Source organism: Saccostrea echinata, unplaced genomic scaffold, assembly GCF_033153115.1.
Source record: "Saccostrea echinata isolate AGI-Se365-2 ecotype Australia unplaced genomic scaffold, CSIRO_AGI_Sech_v1 ptg000016l, whole genome shotgun sequence".
In the NCBI taxonomy this organism is placed as follows: Eukaryota; Metazoa; Mollusca; class Bivalvia; order Ostreida; family Ostreidae; genus Saccostrea; species Saccostrea echinata.
This window is the reverse complement of record NW_026889765.1, coordinates 6,675,757-6,697,111: the sequence shown is the minus strand read 5'-3', so window position 1 is coordinate 6,697,111 and position 21,355 is coordinate 6,675,757. Positions and strand designations below refer to the sequence as shown.

The window sequence follows — 21,355 nt, the reverse complement described above, 5'->3', positions numbered from 1 at the left end:
TTGTGGGCAGATCAAACACTAATATCTAAAACACTAGAAGTGGGATCAAGTGTCATAAATGAGTAAGATTCCCCTGACGACAAGTACACCCTCCATGTACTTTCTGTCATGATTATGTAATCAAAGTAATCCCTAGTAAATTCAGTATGAGAATTATTTAAACTCAAAAAATCATGCAAACTTTTGTTTAAAAAACGGAGAGACTACGAGGAAACAATAAAACGATTTTGAAATGATTGTATTTTTTGGAAACGAAAGCACAGTGATACATGTATATTTACATGTCTATGATGGTAAGGAATCGATGATTTTGGGCTCGATCCTCGCAGGGAGGGTTTAAAAGAAGAGCGTTAACTTTATTTTTTTTTAACAATCAAGTTTTTTTATTGCTGTTTTGTTGATTTATTGATTTGTCAAAATTTCAAAATAAAATTAAATTGTGATTCTTCTGCATTGAGATAGGAAGCATTTTCCCAACCTACCGAAATTTATTACATTTTCATTAACTCTACACCATTATCTTTTAGATATTTACTAATTGTGTGAAGTAATGCAATGAGTACCAGACCTATAAATATTACAATATTTTTACAAGGTATTTCACTGTAATGTAACATTTTCTCTCTGTGTAAATATCGTCAAGTCTGTACAGGAGTTGTAGGCCGAACAAATTGTCCGCCTGACTGGACTACAAAATAATCGTACATGAATTAGAGGCCATATACGCCCAGCGTCTTATGTTAAGTTGAAGAAACAAATATAAGTGTTTCAGGCACTTAATAATTACCTGGGCAGGTTAAATTTCTCTACATAGTTAGCTTTGCAGTCGCTTCTCTGCATTACCAAGATATGACATCATAATGGAATATGACGAAAGTCACTGCATACTGGAGCTGTCATAACGGGGAGAGTGTCATAGATTTTTATCCTAAACCACATCTAAGTGATAGAACGTTATTGTAAAATTCACCAGTCTTGGCTCCATTTTTAAGCTCGAAGGAAATGTTACTTTGTTTAGTTTTTCTGGATTGATATAAGTGTATATAATATATAATTGCATACAACTTAGCTTTGAAATGTTCCTCTTTACAGTACCCGGTTGAGAGGTCGAATTTATATTGTTGTATAAAACAGGCAGGCGCAAGTGGTTAATATGGTTTAACTTTAAATATTTGGTAAGCATTCATAATAGGAGAACGTTAGAATGTTCTGTAAATAAATCTTGCTTGGAATGGTAGTGTAATCGTTTCCTTTTAACATAAATTATGACGAAGAGTGAAAATACCCTCAAATGTGTCGGTAAGTTGTACTTCTTATGAAAAATTTCGTACACTATAATACTAAAGCTCGCTCCAAGACTTTCCAGGTACAGTTGGATACAAAAAGAGTTTATTAATTGAATGAAATTTAAATAAAGTTTATGTTAAGCACTTGTACCGAAGCGATTTACGTGCAGTCCTTGAAAATATTATAATTGACCGTCACGTGATCAAGCATATGTTATGTGATATCGCAACAAATGTGTCAATATGTAGTTGAGAGATTCCTTTGAGCAAATTATCTCAGTATTTATGTTAATAGCCTACATATTGAATTCAAAACCGAGCTGGAAATATAATGATATGTTGAATGCAATTTATTGTTTAGGGCAGTCTTAACATAGCTGCATAACCACAGCATGCTAATTAATTTATCAATTATTTAAAAAGCTTAATTTTGATGTGAAACAATATGATACCACAGATATCTTTGATCAATATGTGTTGTTATGCAAAAAAAAAAAAAAAAAAAAAAAGAAAAGAAAAAAAAATACTGAGAGGCTTGAATACTCTAAAATTGTGGAGATCAAGTTATGTAAAATGTTAAGATTGCGAAAAGTGATAACGCTCAAAAATCCTTTTAAACATGGATCGACTTCTGAAAATAGAGGTTTAATTGGGTGTCATGCAGAAGTACGCATCCCCTGTCGACAGGTCAAACCCTGCCATTTACATCTTGGAGAGATTTGGTAAACGAAAAAATCCTAGAAAAATAATGGCCTAATAATTTGTACGAAAGACCTCAATCGACATTCGACTTAACGACAGATTTTGATTGGAAACAAGGTAAATTGTAAAATGTCTTTAAACGAAATATCTCTTAGGGTACAATCATTTGATTCTGAAAGGGAGTGCGTCGGGTTTGGTGGCAGATTTTGGAAATAAATTATCTATCGATGAAAATTTATTTGTCCTCCAATGGCAAGAGCATATAATAGTAATTGACGTTTACTTTTTTTCACCATGAAAATATATATTTTGACTCTACAAAATTTGCCAGACCCCCCCCCCCTCTTAATTTAAAATCAAATGTCGTTCCCTAAAAGTCATTCAAATTCATCTAGTATTTCGTGTTTTTAAAAAAATCGATATAAAACTCTATATCAATTTCAAATTATTCGGAAATGATTGAAAGTATTTGTCTTCTGCAATGGATAAGATGCATCAGCAAGTAGTAAGAAAAGTGAAATGAAATAAATGCAAATAAAAACCAAACCTCGCAAGTGAATAGATAAAAGTTACAACTAAAAGTTTAATAATAAAGAAATGCTTATACCATGGACTAATTCTTAATTTTTTTTTATATTTTAAGTTATAATTAACTCTTAATCTTAGTGAATTTTTTAAATATCTTGAACCACACAGGGACTTCAGATATTGAATATTGTGTAAATTGTGCAGAGAAATCAATTTTAGAGAAGCCCTTCCAAATGGTCAAGGCCAACATTTTTTTAAGTTAAGTTCAGTGGCTATTTAAGTACATTTCACGTAGTACTGCCAATTACGAGAAGGTTCAGTAACCGATCCGAATTTCATTCTAGCTTATAGAAAAATAAAAATCTTGTCTGCTGCTTGAAGGAGAATGAGAAAATTTGAGGATAAATTCCTTTATATATATATGTATGTATGTATGTATATATATATATATATATATATAGAGAGAGAGAGAGAGAGAGAGAGAGAGAGAGAGAGAGAGAGAAATATTCATACTTGTTTCATCTTATGGAATTTGCAACACTTTGCTTTGACCTGTATTCCAATCAAAAAACTGGGAACGATATTATTGTTCTGCCGCCTAATTTTCAAAGGTTAACATATTTGAATGATTTTTTATATTTCAATAGAAAGTTATGTGGATTTTCACGAAACATAATTTATTTGAGAATAGAGATAACTCTATAATTCTGGTAAAACTAGTGTTTTTCACTATAGAAATCAATGGATAACGGAAATCTGTTTTAAAAAGTCCCCCGTGAAACAAATATTCCTTTTTACATGTTTTAAGAATCGTTATTTAACGAATTCTTACAAAGCTTTTGTTGTTTCAAGGGGGGGGGGGGGAGCATATGTCTACAGACAAAATAAAACCCATCAAAAATTATCTTTTTTCACCAATTTCAAAGGGGTTTACAATTAAATCATAGTTTTTTTTTATCAATCGTTTATGTTTAATTTTACTTGAGTTAAACATCAGAAAAGATTTAAGGGAAATTTATCCATATTCAAGAATATTTTAAATTCGGTGATGCTTTAAATACTGATTTCAATGGAAAACATCGTCTACCCTCCTTATAAAAAAATGTTGTAATTAAGAGTAATTAACCATTTAACACCTATTAAAGTTTTTAATCAATTACCATTAAACTCTTCTTTGCATTAAGATAATATTTTTTCGGCCAAATTGCCATTAGTATTGAATTAAATGGGTGTTAAATGTAGGCGGGAATCGAGAGTTAGCGTGAGTAGTTCTTTTGGGTTAAAAGTAATTATGGTTCAAAACGTTAATGTTGTATTTTTATCTCTGAAGGAAGTTTACATTTATAGTTAATAATGAAGATAAACTACGTAGGTAAGACTCCGCCTATCCACTCTTGATGAATAAAAACGTCGATAGTGGTATTTATTACCAGTGATTGATTGATTGATTGATTGCATGTTGTTTTATGTCCCAATTGCGAAATTTTCACTTATATAGAGATATCACCATAAACCGATGAAGGGCTTCAAATTTAGATCTATACATGGCACTCAGGGCCATTGAGCAGTGAGGGATCTTTATCCTGCCAACGTCTATCCTGACATGGGATCTTGGTTTTAAAGAGCCGTAACTTTCACTTACCAATGCCAGGCGTTTGGAGAAGGAACAAACACTACCCTTGTTTACGTCTTAGGTTTGAGGCGGCGAACGAGAACATTTTTTTTTTACAAAAAATAACCAGAATGATTGAAATGAAACCCAGATTAAAATGTGTCAAAATGAAGAACAATGAACCGACAGTTTCAGATATTTTGGCGATTAAAGAATATTCAATGCAAAAAATTAAAGGATCGGTAGATGACGTCACAATATTTGTCCTTTATCCTCTATATATTTCCTTGACCTTCATTGTTTTTAAGGAATGGAGACTCCTTATAAATATGTCAAAATATCAGGTCTCTATTGAAAATGGATCAAAAGTTACTACATGTATATACATGACATATCGCATGTAGATGGTGTAAACACATTCTTAAATGTAGCTCTCGAGTGACCAATATATCGGATTCTCTAATTACTTGTGAAATATGGCAAAAATGCCATAATATGGCAAAAATAAATTTCCTTATAAAGATCATTGATTATTGACATTATAGTGATATTATTCTTTTTTTCTAGATACTTATAAGAAGTTAATCAAAAATAAATCATGGGTGTTTTGTACTACATTAAGTGAAATTTTAACAATGAAATGTTAAATTAATTCTACAAAATCTTGAATTTTGCATTTAATTACTCAGTGTTAAATCTAAAGCAATCAAGCATGGCGCGGCGCCATGCCCTTTTCTCTCGGCGCCATGCCCTTTTTTCCAGCGCCATGCCCTTTTTTCCTTGCAAAAATAAATAATTATGCCTAGCAGAGGCAAGATGGACTAGCGGCTTTGTTTATTCAGTGCATGCAGATTTATGGAAAGCCGTAGGGTACCCCCACATTATTATTATTTTTTCCTATATAATTATACCAAAAATAGTTATCTCATCCCAAAGTAAAAATCTTGATTTTTTTTTTTTTTAACATTATTATTTTCCTACAACAATTATAATCTTGTCCGTCCATGTGTACTCATTATTTTTATTTTGCCCCTACATTATAATAATTATTCTCACTTTACAATTATAATCTTTTCAGTTAGTACGGAGACATTATTTTTATACACCTCCAAATTATAATCTTGTCAGTCGATTCGTACACATAATTTTTATTTTGCACCAAGATTATAATTATTCTTGCCTCAACAATTTATAAGACTTCACCTCCTGTAACAATAATGTACTGACTGAAAATAAATAAAAATGTACACGCTTAAAAATTATGATGTACCAAGTCGACGTTATAATCTTTGCAACATTAATAATGATGTGCGGCCTTGTTCGCAATTATTTTTATTTTTCAACAGGAAAGATAACTTCTTTTCTAGTGACAGGAACGAAAACTCTGTCCTCCTGTTGAAACAATAATTATGTTGAGACGCGATTATAATTGTGACTGCACACATTATTTGAAGCGTGAAGGAAATATTATCTTGAGCGTGGAGAAATATTATTTGAAGCGTGGAGAAATATTACTTGAAGCGTGACGGAAAACAAGCGTCGATGCGAGGGAGATCGTCACGTGAAAAGGCCATGTGCGCTGTTCGATCATGTAAACAAAGTGGAAGACAGAAAGTCCAACGTTAGCTAGGCTATAAGAGGTAAGTAAAGACTAATCATTAATGTACATGTAAATGACTGGCATCATTCAGATAATGTCTCTTGAATCAGCTGTCAGTTTATTGTAATTAAGCTAGAGCTACCGAACAAACAGGTAGTTCGAATTGCCTCAGACAGCTGTCAGAAATAGATCATGTGCATAAATGTGAGATTAAGCACATACTAGTACTTTATTAAAACCACCTGCCTGATTAAGAGCATATAGGGACGATCATTTGATTGGGGGGGACTGATAGATTAAGGAAATAAATATTTTAACCTTGATTCTTAAGTAAATTAACTTCATCCACTGGCATTGTTAGAAATAAAGGAAAACAATGACCCTGTCAGACCATGACTGTCACTGTGATACCCCCCCCCCCCCCACACACACACACACACCCTTCTTGCATGTGGTTAAGTGGTTTTCTGATTTTGGACAAGAAAAGAAAGTAAATAATCATTCTTAGATCAACTGGAAATAAATATTCTGTCCTGTAAATGCTAAAAATAAATAAATAATCTGACTTGACAAAATTTGCCACCTCTACCCCCACCCCTTTATAAAAAGGTAGTGACCTTAACATGGTGAAAAATGTTTTTCCTAATTAAAATTATTTCTCATCTACCATGTCTACTCCTTTGTACATGCCATAATCATACTCGTACATGTACCCATTGATATTTTTTAGATTTTGCATACAGTTTGTTTTTCTGCCACAGATTCAAAGAGAATTCAGATAGGAAATGGAACTATTGAACAATAAATTCTGCCTGGAAGCAGGAATTGCGGAATACAGTGCAAGGGATCCCCGATACTCTTTTTCAAAAGTTATTGGTAAGGTGACTAAGTCCTTGATAAATATCATTAAAAAATACATGTATAGCCTTTGTTAACAATAGACAACTTTAGCATATTTCAAAATAGTATTTCTCTTTGTGGGGTCAATCTGGGATCAGCTGGCATGAGGGACTGTTCTCCCTTTAAGCCAATAAAAAAATTATAATGTGTTTGTTTCTGGTAACATGCCAAAAATATTAGGGAAGGTAGGTAGGCGATAACTTTTTTTTATTACTTTACTTTTTATTAGCTCACCTGAGCCAAAGGCTGAAGTGAGCTTTTCTGATCACATTTTGTCTGGTGTCCATATCTCTTTAAACTTTTCACATTTTTTACTTCTTCTCAAGAACTGCTTGACCTTTTTCGACAAACTTAACAACAATCCTGAGGTAAAGGGGGTTCAAGTTTGTTCAAATAAAAGCCACATTTCCTTCCAACTGGAGATAATTACAAATTAATTTAGTGAAAAATTAATATCATCTTTTAAAAATCTTCTTCTCAAAAATCTGTTGGCCAGGAAAGATGAAACTTTTGTGGAAAAATCCTCAGGTAGTGTAGATTCAAGTTTGTTTCAATCATGACCCCCAGGGGTAGGGTGGGGCTATAATGGATTATCAAAGTTTTACATAGGAATACATAGAGAAAATTTAAAAAATCTTCTCAAAAACAGCAAAGCCATGATTAGTCATATTTATATGGAAGCATTCTCTTAAAGTATAGATTCAAGTTTGTTTAAATCAGGACTCATGGGGGTAGGGAGGGGCCCAATAGATGATAAAACTTATGACAAAATAATCTTTAAAAATCTTCTTAACTTCAGCCTTTGGCTCAGGTGAGCTAATAAAAAGTAAAGTAATAAAAAAAAGTTATCGCCTACCTACCTTCCCTAATATTTTTGGCATGTTACCAGAAACAAACACATTATAATTTTTTTATTGGCTTAAAGGGAGAACAGTCCCTCATGCCAGCTGATCCCAGATTGACCCCACAAAGAGAAATACTATTTTGAAATATGCTAAAGTTGTCTATTGTTAACAAAGGCTATACATGTATTTTTTAATGATATTTATCAAGGACTTAGTCACCTTACCAATAACTTTTGAAAAAGAGTATCGGGGATCCCTTGCACTGTATTCCGCAATTCCTGCTTCCAGGCAGAATTTATTGTTCAATAGTTCCATTTCCTATCTGAATTCTCTTTGAATCTGTGGCAGAAAAACAAACTGTATGCAAAATCTAAAAAATATCAATGGGTACATGTACGAGTATGATTATGGCATGTACAAAGGAGTAGACATGGTAGATGAGAAATAATTTTAATTAGGAAAAACATTTTTCACCATGTTAAGGTCACTACCTTTTTATAAAGGGGTGGGGGTAGAGGTGGCAAATTTTGTCAAGTCAGATTATTTATTTATTTTTAGCATTTACAGGACAGAATATTTATTTCCAGTTGATCTAAGAATGATTATTTACTTTCTTTTCTTGTCCAAAATCAGAAAACCACTTAACCACATGCAAGAAGGGTGTGTGTGTGTGTGGGGGGGGGGGGGGGGTATCACAGTGACAGTCATGGTCTGACAGGGTCATTGTTTTCCTTTATTTCTAGCAATGCCAGTGGATGAAGTTAATTTACTTAAGAATCAAGGTTAAAATATTTATTTCCTTAATCTATCAGTCCCCCCCAATCAAATGATCGTCCCTATATGCTCTTAATCAGGCAGGTGGTTTTAATAAAGTACTAGTATGTGCTTAATCTCACATTTATGCACATGATCTATTTCTGACAGCTGTCTGAGGCAATTCGAACTACCTGTTTGTTCGGTAGCTCTAGCTTAATTACAATAAACTGACAGCTGATTCAAGAGACATTATCTGAATGATGCCAGTCATTTACATGTACATTAATGATTAGTCTTTACTTACCTCTTATAGCCTAGCTAACGTTGGACTTTCTGTCTTCCACTTTGTTTACATGATCGAACAGCGCACATGGCCTTTTCACGTGACGATCTCCCTCGCATCGACGCTTGTTTTCCGTCACGCTTCAAGTAATATTTCTCCACGCTTCAAATAATATTTCTCCACGCTCAAGATAATATTTCCTTCACGCTTCAAATAATGTGTGCAGTCACAATTATAATCGCGTCTCAACATAATTATTGTTTCAACAGGAGGACAGAGTTTTCGTTCCTGTCACTAGAAAAGAAGTTATCTTTCCTGTTGAAAAATAAAAATAATTGCGAACAAGGCCGCACATCATTATTAATGTTGCAAAGATTATAACGTCGACTTGGTACATCATAATTTTTAAGCGTGTACATTTTTATTTATTTTCAGTCAGTACATTATTGTTACAGGAGGTGAAGTCTTATAAATTGTTGAGGCAAGAATAATTATAATCTTGGTGCAAAATAAAAATTATGTGTACGAATCGACTGACAAGATTATAATTTGGAGGTGTATAAAAATAATGTCTCCGTACTAACTGAAAAGATTATAATTGTAAAGTGAGAATAATTATTATAATGTAGGGGCAAAATAAAAATAATGAGTACACATGGACGGACAAGATTATAATTGTTGTAGGAAAATAATAATGTTAAAAAAAAAAAATCAAGATTTTTATTTTGGGATGAGATAACTATTTTTGGTATAATTATATAGGAAAAAATAATAATAATGTGGGGGTACCCTACGGCTTTCCATACAGATTAGCCCCTTTATTTATTTAATGCACGCAAAGGTGTGAATTCAGGACAGGAAATCACTTCTCGCTTGAACGCACACAGCCACCTGGCCAGGTAACATGAATCAGGCTGTCAGGGTGTAAGTGATCAGACGAGAAAATATCATTTGATTGCATTGATTTGCAAGAATTAGCCCAATGTCAAAGATAGATTAATTTGTAATTAAAATGTTATACATTTTAAATCAGGATCGTTTTTTTTAATTGAAAGTACAAAAAACAGAGTTGTTGAAGAAATGTGAAAAATTAAACTGCTGATGAATTAAGTCAACTTACAATGTACAGTACCAAAAAAAAAGAAAAAAAAAAATGAATATTATGTGTGAAATGGGCTAGGAAACAACAAAGTATGAAGTTAGTTTCTTATTGGATTACCATGCCCTTTTTAGGGTCTGGATTTAACACTAATTACTGTAACAAGTCAAGGAAGGAAGCGTTGTTACAGTTATTTACTATGCAATTATTTTTACTTACTGTCCTTGTCCTAAAATTGATACACTATACTGTATGTCAGTCGGTTAGTACTATAATATTACCGGTCACGGTATATACAGCATTGTTCTCGATTCTCGTTCCCGATGACGGATCATACCTAAAACGCTGACATAAGTAATGACTGTTCCATAGCCAAGTACCCACCATAAGAAGTGAATGTGACGGGTCTCAGGTGTTGCCACGATAAAGAACACTCACAGCTCAATTGCCCTGAGTGCCGAGTAAAGGTCTAAATTTGAAGCCCTTCATCAGTATACAGTCCGGTTCATATGACGGACCTACAAACAATATACATTCAACCAATCAATCTCAATCTCCCAGGAGTTTGTAAGCATGAACGTACACATTATATTATGAAAGATAACTCTTTTTTGATAGTTTTATGAATAATATTTAAAACCTTTTCTTTTTGAAAGTTTCTCTTTATTATTTTTATTATATATATATATATATATATATATATATATATATATATATATATATATATATATATATATATATATATATATATATATATATATATATATATATATATATATATATATATATATATATATATATATAATTAAAAAGTAGTTAAAAGATGATGTCACACAGAAAAAATAATCATAAAAGAAAAAGAAAATGCACAGTTTCCAAATTTCATTTAACACAAGCGCTTTAGCGCTTTCTGGATTTAACAATCCTTCTTCAGGTGTACATACTTTGAACTGATTTCAAATCAGTTCAAAGTATGTACACCAGAAGAAGGATTGTTAAATCCAGAAAGCACTTGTGAAATTTGGAAACTCTGCATTTTCTTTTTCTTTTATGATTATATATATATATATATATATATATATATATATATATATATATATATATATATATATATATATATATATATATATATATATATATATATATAAGAAAAATATCAATTTCTTGCAAAGGTTTAGATTATGGAGTGAAGTTAGGCTTAAGCTATCTATAAAAATAAAAAGAATATATCGAGAAATTTTTTTTCAGACTAATTTTAACAAATATTTTTTACCAGTTTGAATAACACAACATTAAACAGCTGTGAAAAATGGACAAACCATCAAGTAATTCAGATTAACTATTTAACAACAAATTTTAATGGAGCTCGATGATGCATAGTACTACATACATGTACATATACTTGATAACAAAGGAAAGCTAATTTCATATAGATCATATAGTTAAATTTAGTATGATTGCCCAGATGTGATTATTCAAAAATTAAATTTAGATGCATTTCACACGAATTAATACATGTAAGCATCAGGCCCGTCTAAGTATAGGGAAGAAAGGTATTTTTATGGCGTGTTTTAAAGGTATAGAAATTTGAATAGACATATCAATTGTGCAGTTTCCTTGTTTGAAATTTAGTAAAATCCAATCGTAAGCGTTCTGTACTTTTATTCTGCGTTTAATGTATACAGTATGATATATGAGATAATTTTAGGTCACCTGAGTCACTCAGGTGACCAATTGATATCCTTCGTCATGCAACGTGCATCGTTCGTAAACTTTTGAACATATTCAACTTCCTCTCTTGAACCACTGAGCCAATTTTGGCAAAATTTAACAGAGCATCAATGGGTTAAGAAGTACAAAAAATTCTAATTTCGGGGTTTCTGCTTCCCTTCCCCTTTTGCCCGAGGGGTGGTTAAAACCATTAAAATTAGTGCTACATGTATCTTTGAAAATCTTCTTCTATACTCCTATACTTCAAACAGTCAAACTGTGAGCATGTTTGTAATAAGCATTGTGCCTTTTACCAAAGTGGTGAAATTTATGATTTGTTACTAATTACTACACTCATTATTTTGTTGATCCCTGATCATCCTATTTATTTTGCTTTTGAGCAACATATATAGCTTGATCTATCCTTTCTTGTTTTGTTTGGGTTGTTTATTGTATTTTATTTTTTTTATTATTATTGTTTTGTTTTGTTTTATTGTTCTTTGTTTTGTTTTGTTTTTGCTTTTTTTTTTTCGGGGGGGGGGGGGGGATTATATACTTCTATCAATTCTTTACAGTGTTGTATTATGCTCATGTGACCATTACATGTAAGGCTCGTAGGCCTCTTGTCATTTAAATATTAAGAGTTGCACGAAATTTTGATTCTCATTAAAATAACAAAACCAACCACTGATATTTCAGGTAGGTATAATTTTCATTGATTTTCATCAATTTTTTTCTAGTTTTATAATCAAAATAGGACATAAAGAGTATCTTTAAGGTAATTGTACGTATGTACTTTTATACCATGTTAGATGGATTTTTGCTGTAATTAATATCTATTCATAAGTGATATATTGAACTTAAACATGTACCCATCGGGTACGTAATAATATGAATGAAAATAACATTCTTCGTTTTTTAAAAAGTATTTTCTTTTATGAAAAACAGGGTTAAAGCTCAGTCACTACCAGTTATAAATCTTAATGGCTTGATCTGTGAGAAATATTCTTAGCTCATCTTCAGTGGGAATTGTAATGACATTATGAACGATGGTAAATGCCAGAGATAGCAGTTACATGTAATCAACAAATTAAGCCTTGTAGGAAGATCTTCCATTTTTGCTATCTCACTTTTATTGACGTATAATGAAGCTTAGTGCCCTGAACGTTCAGTTCTAATCTTATGTCTTAATATCTTTTATGTACTGGATTTTTTTAGCTTTATATTGCTATGAACATTGACTCTACAGTAACATGTAGTTTAACATTCATTCTGAAGTTATGAAATGTGAAACGAAAACAGTTACCTTTCGCCTATTCTGCTTGCTTTAATTTCCGGGAAGTTATCTGAAATCTGAGTTATAATTTACATTAATTTAAACAGGTCAGAATCTAATCACTGGCGCTTTGCAATTTTCTTGCCTCATCCCAAAAGCGTCAGGTAGCTTAAAGATTAATTTTTCCATGGTTAAAAACATTGAGTTGAAAGCTCGGCAGCCAAATTTTTTGCAAGCAGATTTACATCGAAATTTGTAACCTGCGTTTTAACGATAATAATTAGCAGAAGAAATAACTTCTATCTTTTGTGCATGCAACATTTATTTCATGCAATTTCCTATACTGACATGTCAGTGTTTAATCTTTTTCTGCGTTTCTGTACTAATGAATCAGTCCATTTTGTCTTATGTGAAAGGGAGAAAAAAATCAATTATTTTGCGCCAAATGTCATGAGTAATTCTTCGTCCTTTTCCTTGCAGTGTTCTACATGTATTTCATGAGTGTGATGGTTTCCATGGAATAGTAAAATCTGTTCTTAGAACTTGATTTTTGGGCTTTGCAGTGTAAATTTATCACATTTGTTATATATTAACATGTCGTACATGGGCAAATACCACTGAACACTTTTCTAAATTTTCCTCTTTTTTTTTCCTGTTTACCTCAAATGCAGAGTTTAGTCCGATTAGTTACACATTTATTTAAATATCAATTGCATTCATTTGTTAAACTAATATTTTTTTTTTAAAATTTAAAGTCTTTAGACAATCTTCAATACAATGTCATTTTTAACGTCTTTCAAAATTTAATGTTATGTGCATACATGTAAATTTCAGTTGTAGTCCTTGTTTTTGTAAAAACAGGTTAGTAGTTTGAAAAACAGACAATAAACATATTCACCCGAAGTAAGTTTCACTTTCCACTCCTCTGAGACAGTTTTCATTTCAAAAGAATCAGTGCTTTGTCAAGATCCACTTGTATGGTCTTCTAAATGTATGGTAACGAAACAGTTTTCCTTAAACGCGTTACGCACTTCAACGGTGAAGGAATCTATTACAATTTGTGTTTATAATTTACATCTTTGAAAATATTTCTATCAACTTCAGTAAAGAATATTTAAAAAAAAAAAAAAAAAAAAAAAAAAAAAAAAAAACATGTATCGGATCAAAACATCCATATCTTTATAATTACACACTGTAGATATTGCTTGCTGTAGTCAGTCAAGCTTTTTTTTAAAGCTATTCCCTGTAGTTTATTTCTCTATTATTTTTACAATTGTTAAAATGTCGATTCTCTTCTGTGTAAAGAATAACGCATTTATAACATCTTTCTTTAACAGATTGCGTTGATATTTCTTTTTGGAATGTTTGACGTAGGAACATGTTCGTGTTCTGAGTCCAAGGTACAATTAGGAACTGTATCAAAATGTCCTGATACATTAAAGACGAAAACAGAAGCTGCAATGAGAATGAATTGTTCTAAAATTGCATGCGACACTTCAAAAACTTTAGAATACCATTGTGTGCTGAGTCCGTTCGGAGATAAATTTATGGAAGTTTGTGCCGAATCTGTGTTAATAATAGGTAATATTCTTCGAAGAAAGAATTCAGCACCGAATAATTTGTAGAACTATGGTATGGGTATAGAAGCACATTAGTGCCATTTTGGCACTTTTTAGAGATTAAAATGCAATTTTTACAAAAAAATCAATTGAAAATACAAATAAAAAATTAGTTGACACTATTTTCTATGTACAAAATGATTGCAAAGGAAATTAAAAGGAAAGGTTTTAAGAAAGTTTTATTTTTGTAGGTCGATACTGTGTAGAATACAATCCTGTTGGTAAAAGGATTCAAGGTCACTATCCGATTCAGTGTGGCCTGTTTGATAACCCGTGTCCTTTCATATACAATTCTACGGACGCATACAAATGTAAGTATGGAGAAATACACACCGTTGGGTAGGTTTCATAACAATATTGATATTGTCAAGCTGATGACCCTTGAAAAGATGTATAGTTAATTAATTACTTCGAAATCTATTTGATGAATTTACGTACATGTACAAAACAAAACAAAAACAAAAAAGCCAACAACAACAACAACAGGAATTCTTCCCGTCTTTAAGGAAGTTTTTTAATGGGGAACTTGTTAATAATACATCGTTATTGTCACTTTGTATTATGTGTACATTTTAAGTTATCTTTCGCATAAAACGAATCAAGTATTACTATTGATTTATAAAAGCTTCTATCTATCTATTTAAATATGCACTAAAGGTTAGCTATAAGAAAAAAAATGTAATTTATGGTTAAGACTACATACTCGTACTTTTATGACTAGTTTGAATAGAATTTGCCCCTCATTACTGTCTTTCCTGAAAAATTCCGTGAATTTCAGTTTTGCAATTCTTTGTTGCCAGACCTTCAAGGTAATTTTAATACGGAAGACTTTTGGGATCAAATAAGGAAGATGAAAAAGGGGAAAAAAGGATAAAGTTAGATAAAAAATATAAAAGGGACAAATTAAGATAAATAAAATATTGTCATGACAAGGAAAAAATTCAAAGTAATACGATAAAAATCCTTTTAGCGAGTAATAAGTCGCATTTAAAACTATAGAAGAGAGCCATAGAGAGTCGTAATTTCAAGAGAAAAATCGTAGGTACGAGAAAAAAAGGCGTAATTAAGAACGTAATAGCTACATTTTGGTAGGAGGGGAATAGCGTTTTGAATTTCATATATAAAAAGTGATTGAAAATATTAAGTTCATTCAAAACATTATGTGAGATAGAAAACATTCGGAATCTTGGATAATCACAATGCATTTTTATAAAATCAAAAAACAAAACAAAACAAAATATCAGAGTATAATCATAATATTAAAATTCTGTAGCTGTTATTACTTGAATAAAAGTATAATTTATCAGATTTTATTCATGACACTGATTATACATGTACCTAATTACTTGATTGATTGATTGATTGCTATTTCACGTCCCATTCGAGATTTTTTCACTCAAATAGAGACTTCACAGTATACCTGTAAATGGGCTTTGATTTAAAACCTTTACTCGGCACTCAGGGCAATGATGAGAAAATGTTATTTTAATCACAATATCAACTAGTTCTAATTGTAACGGGAATCGTTACAGATGTTCTCCAAAGACTCTCCTCACTCCCTTATGGGCCCTATTCCCCACTCGCTTAATTAAATAAAGCAATCCTTTTGTGTGATAAATCGACAATTTATTTGCAGATTTATTTAATCGAAAAACAATGCCGGTATAGTCCTTTGGGTATTAGAAAAACAAATTTCAGAGCACGCGCATGCCGATTTTTTCTAGATCTTTAACATGTCTTCCTCGTAAAGAGACTCACAATAAATACCTATGTAAGAAATCTCAAACATTTTCATTGGAAACTAAGAGATACAGCCATATGAGTATTAACCGATCAAAATCCAGCACGCGTGCATGCATGTTGTCGCATTCAATTTTGATAGTAGCACACTGTAGGAACCCATTACACATACATGTATCTTATTTTAAATTTCATCCTGCTTTGTTGATAACTGAGTAAGTTACAACCATTTAAAGTTTAAACCAATCATATTGCAGCACACCTGCGTGTGCGCGTTTTCTCAAAATCTCAAATTAATCATAATGTAGAACCTCCTTATGTATGACTTTATTTTAAATTTCTTACATTGTATGTCGGCCAATCAGAGGGAAGCACACGTGCATATATGCGTGCTGTTTTGTTAATTCAACCACTTCATCTTGTCTACACACTAATATATGTTTATATATAACGTTCAAACCATATCGTAAAAAATAGGAAGGTTAAAGCTGTTTCAATTGTATCATTTCACTCCTCGCACTTGCACGCACGTGCATGCAAGTTCGCGCGAAATGGCCTTTGTTCCACACATATACACAACATGCATGTTAACCCTAAAATGTTTTCATCTTAATTGGATTAGTAGTTTCCGAGAACACTCGTGGACAAAAAAGTACCGGAAAAGAAATTTTGAAAAAAAGAAAGTAAAAACAATATGTTCCCAAACCTCGTTTGGGGAACATGATATCCTAATCTATTGTATATAAAGATATAGTCAAGTTAAAATTTATTTATAAATATGAGTATATTTCTATAATAAATGTATACAAGTATATTGTGGAGTTTGTGATATGTAAGAATTAATTTCTGTATAGCTTTAAGTTTGCTTATGTTTCCTCATAAACTTACATAGATTCAGAATGCTATCGTCAGACAGAGAATAGCATTACACCAGATATTGACGTGCTTTTGGAAAACTCAACGTTCTCTACCGTGGATAACAAAACAACAGAATCACATGAAAAGTACGTATTGGAAAATTATGTATAAGATTTTAAATTTATATACTTAGATTTTATATGTAGAATTTCATTTTTCTACACAGAAGGCCAATGACCGTCAAAAATACCAAACAGTATTTTGACATTAGGATATTTTCAATTTGTTAATTGATCCTTGAGATTCATATGTCAAAAGATTTCATATTCACAGATTCATTTAAAAGAATCGTCTGAAATTAAAGAAGCTTTTTGAACGTCAATTAACAAAATAACTTTGTTGATAATTTATGTCTTTCGCCTTTTTTGAAGATCCGGAAAATCAGGTCCTTGTGAAACTTGTTTATTTGCTATTCTTCCATTTGGTGTAATAAATGTTTGCACAATTGGCTACATTGTGTATCTAAGAAGGAAATACACAAATTATTCCAAAGGTACAATAAACTTCATTATTGTTACTACACTATTATCTATAAATAACGAACATAGAAAGTAATATCTAATGAAAATAAAAAATGAAAAAAAAAAAAAATTATAAAAAAAAGTATTACGAGAAAACAAAGAATCGTTATCTTTAAAAGCATTATTATTATTACATGTATTATTAACATTTATTTACATGTATTTGTTTATTTATTTATTTATTTATTTTTTGTACATTAATCTTTCAAAACTATTTTATCTGTTTATAAATATTAATTAACAAGAAAAGTTATCATTTGTGAAATTTGAAATTGATTTTTTTTTCTTTTTGCAGAAATAATGAGTACAATTAAGTGCAATTATTCAGTCTTGCTATGATTGTGCGTCTTTTGATATTCTTGAACTATGTTCTGATTTCAGCACCTTTCTTGGATAAAGACGAGTATTCATTAAGGAAATAATATTTGTGTTCTTAATGTAGAATCCAATTTATGATAAATCACCTAAAGGAAGGAAGACACTTCTGTTGAAATTTGAATATAATGTAAGCAATTCAAGTTTGTACAATGTGTGTGACCTCAAGTTATATATACAAAATAAAATGTATTTTAAAGTGTAGCTTTATAAACTGTCTTGGTGTAGATTTTATTTAGTCTTTCTATACATGTAAGTTCTTTGTTAGTATATCCTCAACAAAACGGAATAAATGGTAGAATGCACACGGAAATCTAGGATTATGTCATGTATTGATATGGACAGAAAATAATATCATATGAATCTGTACGTATGACGTTTTACCGGTGAGATTATTATGAGAAAATCACTGCATAGGTATTACAGGAAAGAATTTGACCTCTAGTATGTGTTTTCACTTTACAGTCATATAATTGTTCTTTATGACATCAATCTCTGAATACAAAAATTGCACATTCTGTATTAAAAATTGTCATATTTTCATCATGCTCATAAATTTCTTATCATTATACATAGTTTATAAGTAAATAAAAGGCGTTGAAATCATTGAGCAAGTAACATGTATATAGCTTCGTTTTATATTAGTACCAGCGCAGAAAGATAATCTAATTTACAATGTCGGAACATGACCATACTAAAAGGGTCATAGTTGCACAATTGATTAATATATAATAACGATTTGGAAAGATGTTAAAATCATAAAATTGAGAAAAGAAAATATTATCAATTGTCTGTAAAAAACGAAATTGCTATTTCGTAGCTATCAACAATGTGTTAACTGATTTTTTTTCTTTCCACAGTATTCTTGGATTTGAAATTAGAAAGTCCTTGTCAAATTGAAGTTCCTGATAGAGAATGAGTGGATTTACACCCTATTTTGGGGTCTTTTTGCGATTCCTTAACCAAGCTGTAAATGAAGTAAATGAAGTGATCCCAAAATAATTTAGAAGCAATACCAAGATCGGCATATACATGATAATATTAGGTAGACCATTTGTACAAAAGCGATGCCTTGGTGTATAATGAATCAAAAGTGAAGCAATTATACATTAGTGTCACCGTCCAGAATTCGGCATCTCTACCCGTAGAGGAGTTTTGGTCTCCTATTCAATGTTTATAGGAAACGGGGCTATCGATCTGCGTCTTCTCTCTCTCTCTCTCTCTAGAAAGTCGAATATGTGTATAGTATTAGTTTACAAAAATTTCACTGAAGTATGAAGTTAAAAGATTTTCTTCATAAAATATTGTGACACACAAAATTATAACAAATTGCTAAATTCTGCAAGTAGCAGACCAGACAAAAATGCTCTCAGACTTGAATTAGATAGAAGTCAAGTTTCAGAACAATTGTATTCACAAGTACACTCACAGCTAGGCACCACGTGATGAACTGTTCAAATGTAAAGATAACAAACAGTGATCAATTTCATCAAATTTAGTGACTTAAGAAATGGTATCAAACATGTCAGATAAAATAAGACCCGGTCACAATAACCTCGCGGTAGGGCGTTCGTTTCGTGATAGGGAGGCCCGGGGTCAATTTGTGTTCGCTGTTCCGTGTCAAACTTACATGACGTAAACTTAGGTAGTGACGTGTTCCTCCGCAAATGGCCGGGTACTACGCAGCACAGTTAAGGCTGCAGTAAGGAGACGGGCCCTAATTTATACGGGAAATGCTTACTATGACATCACACAAAAATACATGTATAAGTTCTTCAAATTACCACAAAATGAAATGATTTGCTATTTTAAACTTATGAATAGCTTTAAACTACATCAATATGTAGTAGGGTTCGTTGAATAAAAACGAAGTTGATCCTTGCTTCATTGTTGTATTTTATTAAATAATAGTAACCATGGTAACAGTAGAGTAGAGTAGTATAATATAGTAGACCCTGTAATAACAATAACAAGTATTAGACAAGCTAAAAATACACATTTAACTCTATTATAGTATATCATCATTATAATAAATCTCATACTTTATAATTCATATTCTCTTTAAATTAAATTGATATAAAAATAATTACCACTTCTTTATCACAGATCAATTTATCATAAAAATAATTCCTTTATTAATTTAGTCATTTAAAATAAAAAAAAAATCATGATAATTATCAAAATCATTATCTGATATTAAATAATTCTAAATCAAATAATCTTATATGATTTCATATTGAACATTAACACAAATACAATTTCATGCATTAGACATAATACACATGAAATTAAATTCAACATAAAATATAGACATGCAGGACAAAAACTCAAAAAAAATAAGTTCTGTCAACACATACATATAATGGAACAACACATAAACATAAAACACATAAATTACCTTTAATATGGTCAAAAGGTCTGGATGTACATATGGAAAGTTATACAATCATGTAGCTGTGACAGTCCTATAAGGATTGCATAACAATGAGTAATCTCCCTTTGCTGCTACATGTATAAACATCTTTAATAATAATAACTACTTTATTTAATGAAAAGTACCTATGCTTTTAAATTGAAAGAATTATTTAAATTGTATGAAACAGAAGATAAAATTCCTAATTTTACTATTAATCACTTACAGTTATACAAGTTATTTATAAAAATAGTTTTACAACTTTAGACTTATTTATTCATTTCACTCAGTCCTACATATATACAATTTAATCCTTGAATTAGAGTGAAATGTCTGATAAAATATTTATACTGCTCATTTACACAATCTCTCAAACTTGCATTCACCATTCAAACACCTTTTTCACTCACTTTCACATAAACATACAAATTCACAATCATACATGAAAATAATACTAAAGCTGAACACTACTCATAAATAGGCACCGGCACACAGGTATATAAACCCTTCGATTTCGTTACACCCGATTGCACACTTGAAACTTGTGGCCGACGTGTAGTATTCCTTTCGTGGTCTTAGATTTTTTTGCGTTTATTCCTTGTTTTATGTGCATTTTGTGTTTGTAAATAAAGAATTGACTTGTATATTTGATGTTACTTTTCTCCTAGCTCGGAAAAGTGCGTAAAATTTGATAATTTCATCGCGACCGAGTAACACGGTAATGTAAGATGTACGTCTTCTCTGGTGAGACCTCTACAGGGAATTACATAGAACTGTTAAGAGATCTGCGGCTTATATAGGGGTTGTTGGGCAAGCGCCGATGAAAGGGAAATATGGCGGACAATGCCTTTTACGAGTAGTGTTCAGCTTTAAGAACAGACGTGAAATTCTGGAATTGAACAATCAAAGAAAATAAACTGGTACACCCCAAATCGTATGAAATCAGGAAAAATTTTGAGACATCCTGTCAGTTTAGACACAAAGACTGGTATGACCAGTTCTAACCAAAAATAAACTGCCCACAAAGAGATTTCCCTCCAAAACCTCGACCAATGAAATCTCACTGATGGGTCATTTCATAGGTCACTGACCTCTCAAAGTTTATTACTATAAATACTATAAGGGAAACATATTTATTTATACTAAAGTAATTCCTAAATAATTGTATCTTC

The 21,355-nt window shown here is 31.4% G+C and overlaps 1 protein-coding gene and 1 long non-coding RNA gene across 2 annotated transcripts; one reads left to right on the top strand and one right to left on the bottom strand.

The window, feature by feature from the left end:
- The first annotated feature begins 13,939 nt into the window (after window positions 1-13,939).
- LOC133188864 (uncharacterized) lies at window positions 13,940-18,212 on the top strand. The gene is made up of 5 exons (XM_061324344.1): window positions 13,940-14,178; window positions 14,408-14,527; window positions 16,849-16,960; window positions 17,246-17,367; window positions 17,777-18,212. The coding sequence occupies exons 1-5, from the start codon at window positions 13,959-13,961 to the stop codon at window positions 17,815-17,817; spliced, it is 615 nt and encodes a 204-aa protein (XP_061180328.1). The 5' UTR covers window positions 13,940-13,958; the 3' UTR covers window positions 17,818-18,212.
- A 1,434-nt stretch (window positions 18,213-19,646) lies between these two features.
- LOC133188863 (uncharacterized) lies at window positions 19,647-20,237 on the bottom strand. Its single transcript, XR_009721331.1, has 2 exons — window positions 20,169-20,237; window positions 19,647-19,725 (listed from the first exon to the last, which is right to left on the bottom strand). It is a non-coding gene; the product is annotated as an uncharacterized LOC133188863 (long non-coding RNA).
- Window positions 20,238-21,355: the final 1,118 nt, after the last annotated feature.